The 6,371-nt window shown below is 44.5% G+C and overlaps 2 protein-coding genes across 2 annotated transcripts; one reads left to right on the top strand and one right to left on the bottom strand.

Moving 5' to 3' along the window:
* Positions 1 to 201: 201 nt before the first annotated feature.
* CCR75_001549 (uncharacterized protein) lies at positions 202 to 2,275 on the top strand (the record flags this gene model as incomplete). The annotated part of the gene is made up of 3 exons (XM_067959651.1): positions 202 to 593; positions 667 to 685; positions 755 to 2,275. 3 exons carry the CDS (start codon positions 202 to 204, stop codon positions 2,273 to 2,275), a joined length of 1,932 nt encoding a protein of 643 aa, XP_067814686.1.
* A 35-nt stretch (positions 2,276 to 2,310) lies between these two features.
* Positions 2,311 to 5,213, bottom strand: CCR75_001550 (uncharacterized protein; the record flags this gene model as incomplete). Its single annotated transcript, XM_067959652.1, has 5 exons — positions 2,311 to 2,558; positions 2,596 to 3,223; positions 3,305 to 3,421; positions 3,494 to 4,216; positions 4,287 to 5,213. The coding sequence occupies 5 exons, from the start codon at positions 5,211 to 5,213 to the stop codon at positions 2,311 to 2,313; spliced, it is 2,643 nt and encodes an 880-aa protein (XP_067814438.1).
* Between the last annotated feature and the right edge of the window lie 1,158 nt (positions 5,214 to 6,371).

Raw genomic sequence — 6,371 nt, 5'->3', positions numbered from 1 at the left:
GATTCTGTTTCTTTCCATGACGTGGTCAAATAGAAGACAAAATTACTCGGTAGGCAAATAAAAAGCGGACCAAAAGCATTTTATATTTATGACAACAATCAAATCTAATTTCATTATCGGTTAGCATTATTCGGATACGAGTATACGTATTTTTGGTCAACGCATACATTATGCATTGCGTATAAAAGCATTTCGACCGGGATGAGCTTATCTGTTGAGCGCCTCGGCAACGGCGGTGCCTTCTGCCTGCGTGAAGAACGAACGGGCGTCAATGTACTAATTGGATGCGGTGAAGCAAACAATGGCGCTCCAGATGATTCCAGTGTCGAGGATTTTGAAGCTCTGACGACGCAATACCGGCGCGACCTGAAGCACCTCCTTCGACGTGATGGAGGCACACTGGACGCCATCTTAGTACCGGATTATCGCCCTGGAGTCTGCTATTTACTTCCATATATGACTGAAAAGTGCGGCGTGTCGTGGGGCTCCACAGCCACCACCGCAGCTCAAGATCTTGCTCCGAAACGCCCCCCACTCATCATTATGACACATAGCACTCGAGCCATTGCACCGCATCTCTTAGCAGAATATTGGTACATGGCGACTAAAAGAAGAGCTTCTTTAGGTCTTTAAAATAATCTTGTATATTGTATGTATTGGGTGCAGGACTGGATGCCACAGCAAGGTTAAAGACAGAGGCAGTGGTCTGCCAGCTCCATACGATCTTCAAGATATTGCCTCGGCCTTCACGAAGGTAAAAGCCGTTGCGTTGAAATCCTGCATGACAATCAACGAGCATTTGAAGGTCACTGCATATCACTCTGGCCACGTTGCAGGAGGATGTGCTTTTTATCTGGAAATTGGAGCTACGACAGTGCTTTTCGCCAATGATTTTAATCTCACGGGTGGGAGAGTCCTGCTTCCGGCGATAATTCCTCGACTAGAACCTACTGCTATGATCACACGGAGCTCATTTGCTGTGACGGTATCAGAGACGCAGAGTGCAATGGAAAGAGAACTTGTGAAGGTTATTTCTGATTGTATTGGTTCAGATGGCAAAGTAGTGATCCCTATTTACCGCGTGGGATATTTTCATGACTTACTTACGATCTTGTTAGAGCGTTTGCAACAGATAGAGAATGCGACTGGAAAAGCTGCCAAGTGTCCAATTTATCTTTCTGACGCGGCAATGGAATACCCAAGCCGATTTCTTCCATTACTCTCTCGCACTTGCACGCCTACCATTAAAAACTTGCTGCGTGAAAAGAATCCACATGCTCTTAATCTTCAAGCGTTTGACTGGAAGCTGCTACATCAGCCGGGACCGTTTGTGCTGTTTACAGGACCAGCGAATATATCGCAGGGCGACTCTTTGCGAGCACTTAAAGCGATTGCGAGTGAACCAAAGAATCTAATTGTGCTTTCAGAGTATTGTACACCGGGCACAATCAATTACTCGCTTTACGCAGACCCTGCGCGTAAGCGCGTCAGCAAGCGCTTGGGTGTGAGTGTCGAGTGTGGCGTACATTATCAACCGTGTGGGGATGAAGTGGATGCAAAGAGCATTGTCCAGCTTGTATCATGTGTGGCACCAAGTCAAGTCATTCTCGACTTTACGGCGGCAGAAAATTTGAAATTTGTCAAGACACACGTCCAGAATCATCTCATGATGGACCCTGCCATTGACCCCAGCGTTGTTGTGAAAGGAATGAGCTCTGCAGGTCGAACGTCGATTGAAACGGCTCGCGACATTCCGCTACGGATCCACAAGTCAATGTTTAATAATCCGTCTGATATTCAGGGTATGCTTATAGCTGAGCCCAAGCGGAAGCTGATGCTAGTATCGAGTGGTAATGGCGCAAGGCGTCTGAAAAAGAAGAAACACGCACTTTTCTTTTCCTTCTCGTGGAAAAAGCCGTTCGAGCCGTCCGCTCGTGGTAAAAGGAAAAGCCCTCGCCCTGCTTCTGCCCTCTCGTTTCTCTTATCTGCTGCCGCCGAGTCGGCTGATGAGGAAGACGAAAGCGAACAGCAGCCTCATGCAGATGTTGATAAAATTTTGAAAGCATTAGAAAATAGTCTAAAAAAGTGGCTTTTTGATTTCACCATCGAAAAGATTGATCGATGGCTGAAGCTTAGGACTGTAGGAGTGTCGGTATCGGCTGAATGGGAAGTTCATATGGAATGGTCGTTTGATGATGAAGCACTAGCTGGACGAGTGCTTGGGATAGCAAAGCATATTGTCAATGCTGAATACCAAAAACAGCTAGCGACGTAACCCTTTACATAAGATAATTGACAAAACTTACGACATTATTCAATTATAGCGTCTTCGACTGGGCATCTTTTGGATCGAAAGAATTGAACAAGCTGGGAATACACCAGACCGAATGACGTTGGAGGTTGCATGTGCTTTTGAATCCACTCCGGCAAGCTACTGCGAATCATCGGATTTGAGTATCGAGAGTCAACCAGCAAAATGCTCGAGTAATCCTTTTGATGGCGAATCGACCTTCCTACATGGCATGGTGTGTGCGTCAGTCCAAATGAATAAAAATTTGCTGCATAATACATGCATCAAATGTAAAATACACGAACCAATGGACTGATTGACGGCCTTCATACAAAGACTATCATAGTACATCCTTCCAGCCTTCGGATTTCTTTTGTCTAAGAATGCCATTTTCTCGGCCAATTCGACATCTCGAGCATTTGGATAGGGCATGCCCACCATCACCACGCACCGTGCTAACTCATCACTAAAGTTGATTCCTTCCGACATCTTGCCGCCAACTACACTCAGCAGGATAGCCCCGCTTCCATTATGAAAATCTCGCGAGCACGCTGCTGTATACCGCATTAGCACATCTGCAAGTTGATCGGATTTCTTGGGCTCATTGTAAATTGATTTCTTTGCTTGAATTTGATCGTACACCTTTGTCGCTTGCCATCGATGAACCGCGCTTTCTTCAAAACGATACGAAGGAAAGAATACGACGACCCCACCGGGCACAATGCGTGAAAGATTTACTAAAATGCGTCCCAGTTCATCCAACGCTTCCATATCACCACGCCGCGAGTACGTAAACTCAAGAAGTTTTTGCGTGGGACCTGATGAAAGGCTAAAGCCGAGCAGATTTTCAGAAGGAATGACGTGTCCGCATGAAAACAGATCTACTTTTTCGATCGGGATCGACGAAAAGAGCTCATCGATGACTTGCGATACCTGATTGTCCGAACCAAAACGTGGGTAAGCTCATTCAAGTCTCGTTTAAACCTGTGATTCGATTTTTAATTTTGTACTTACCGGTTGCATTGTTCCTCCTGCAAGAATTATACTGCGTGCTTTTGCTACTATCTCTTGAAAGTGAATGACAGGATTTAGCAAGATAAATCTAATCAAACCTTCCGCTCCTTTGCTTGCCTAAAGGTCGCCGAAACAAACAATTAGCAAACTATCGCTTAGAGCGCATCTAGGTATCGAAACCTGACGTACGTTATGAGGTTGAACAAAAATTCGGCCATCGCCACCCGTATTCGTTAAGGCTTTCAAAAATGCCTCAACTATCCGCAGAGGCGAAGCATGACGACATTGGTAACCCTCGTCAGTATCATTATCCAGCAGAGTTTCAGCGGCTTGACAACTTGTTTGTAAAGAGTTTGCAAAGCCCATGAGCTTTTTCGCGAGGTCACTTTCTTTAAGATACTCGAGAATCTTAAACATGTTAAAATTATCTACCCGCGCACTGAACAAGAAATCGTTGATCGTCATCATCTGAGCTACTCCAAGCTCCTTGTCATCCTCCCGCGATGAAGCTGCCTTAAACGCAGCCTTGTTTGCTTGGCGAAGAAATTTTGTCATAAGTTCTAAAATTGACAGAAGCTGCTTGATGTAAAAAGAGTTTTTGCCTTTCAATCGTTTCTCATATTTTGAAAAATAAGACCACAGCGCCCGCCGTGCCAGAACTAATTGTTTACTTGTGATTTCAACCTTGTATGTATTATTGATTGCATCAATAATATTGTGCGCCTCATCAAAAATGACAATATTATTTTCCACATCAATACCCAACGTTTCCCGCGTATCTTTACTAAGTAACATTGAATACGGCACTGTCACGATTTGAGCAAGTGGTATGCTTTCACGAGTACCATAGTATGAGCAAACGGACATATGTTCGCCTAAAGTGTGCAGGTCTTCAATATCTTGCACGTGCGCCTACATCATACATGCATCGCTGCAATTAAACACAGGAAACCATTACTTTATGCACAGTAAATATACTAACCAACGCATGGTTTTTGTATTGGCCAAGCAACTCTTTTTCGTAGAATGGGCACTTACAAACTTTTTTGCCATCCTTGGTCTTGCTGCTTTGCATCATATCAAGACACTTGTCGGTCATGCGCACATCCGATTCGAGCTTTGAAACCTTTGGATTAGTGCAGAGATTTTTGCGAGAGCCCAATGAAACGACACGAATGTGATTAGCGAACTTCGTTTTACGAATTTCTCGAACAAATTGTGAGATTTGCGAGTGGGTGCGACTACAGTAGATAATTTTCATCACCCCAAAATCCACCTTTTTCTCGCCAAACTTTACTCGTGAGGCTTTCTCCGACTCTTCATCATTACTAGAAGCAAGACGGCTTCGTTTATCACTGTCATATGGATCAACTAAATGCTCAACATCTTCGTCTCCGTCTTGTTTTTTAACTTTTTTGACTCCATGCTGGGTCACCCGCTTGCGTTCATTGTAAGCATAAGCTATTCTCATCTTGCGTTTTTTTTTAGTAATAGCTTCAGGATCTAATCGAAGCATTTCGATGTCGGCCAGCGCCTCCTTGACCATTTGTTGGTGGTGTTTGATGTCCTCATCTACCGATTTTTGCCCAAACTCGTCCAACCAGCTTGGTTCTGCACCTAATTTTGAGTTCTCAGGGATTGTCGTATTCTTTTCGTCGTTAGCAAAGCGTTCTAATAATCCATATGCATCTGTGTGCATCGTGAGCCATGTAAGTGCTCCACAAATGAGGCTAATGGATTTGCCGGTCCCGGTCGGGCTTTCAAATATACCACAATGGCCTTGCTCTAGCGTTAAGTAGATTTGGCGCATTAAATCTAATTGGATCGAGTACGGCTCGTAAGGAAACGAGAAGAATGCGCCATTTCTTACATCCTCAAGAGCACCACCTGCTGCAGTGCCCTTATCCATTTTAATTTTTGGAAACGTGATTTCTTTTTTATAAGGATACTTGTACAACGTACAAGTGTCCCTCGGATAACTTATAGCCACTATGGAGGGTGGAAAGCATAAGCTACCTGAGCTTATAAGTTACGTGAGGAATAGAAATATTTACTGAACCTCACTTTAACGACTGTCCCAGACGGTTTTACCCCTCCTGCTTCCGCATACGCGCCTCACCAATGCGCAAAGACTTCAAGTCTGCAGGCACAAATCACAGAGCCCACAAATAAGCGAGAGTGCCTTAGCATCTTGGGCTACAGCCCAGTTCAGTAAGAACATTACGCAGGCTGGTATCAGTGGCATCTTAAGAAGCGCAAGGAGCTGGAAGTTATGACAGAGACCAGCCTAGCTGCCAAGCGCCCTCGTGGCGCACACCATCCTCAACTTGAAGAAACCCTGGCAATTTGGGTGCTTCAGTGCCAGGCGAAAAACGTTGTCCTCACGGGGGAGATTATCAAGGTTAAGGCTAAGTGCTTTGCTGACCGCCTGGGGTTGGCTGAGGATGCTGACAAGTTTTCCAATGGATGGCTTCAGAGATTCCAGCAGCGAAACGAACTTCGTTGCATCCGAATTCATGGTGAAAGTGGCTCCACAGATCCGGAAGCCATTGAAGCTGCACTGCCTGAACTAAAGGCAACCATAGCTCGATATGAGGTCAAAGATGTGTATGACATGGATGAAATAGGTCTAAATTCATATCATTGAAAGCATTTTTTATGCGAGAGTCATACTAACTTTTTTAGGCCTACCTACAGCATGGTTCCAGAAAATACCATTTCACAGGGAAGAATTGAAGGTCAAAAGAAGTACAAAGTGAGCTATCTGGATTTTGAGTACCTTCTCCTAGCTATTCTTTACTAAAAAAAATCTTTTTAATTCTTTCTTTCGCATTCAGACGCGTTTCACTATAGCATTTACCGCCAATGCTGATGGATCCGAGAAGCCAAAACTTTTTTATGGAAATCCAAGATGACACGCTGTTTCAAACGGCAGACAGGATAACGGCTGGGTTTTATTACAGGAACAACAAGAATGCATGGATGACTGGAATCCTTTTCCGAGAGTGGCTAAAGAAACTTGACAGTGACATGAGGGTAAGTTGTATTCCATGTGATATTGCAAGTG

The sequence above is a fragment of the Bremia lactucae genome, linkage group LG10 (assembly GCF_004359215.1).
Source record: "Bremia lactucae strain SF5 linkage group LG10, whole genome shotgun sequence".
NCBI lineage: Eukaryota > Oomycota > Peronosporomycetes > Peronosporales > Peronosporaceae > Bremia > Bremia lactucae.
This window is presented reverse-complemented; position numbering and strand designations above follow the sequence as displayed.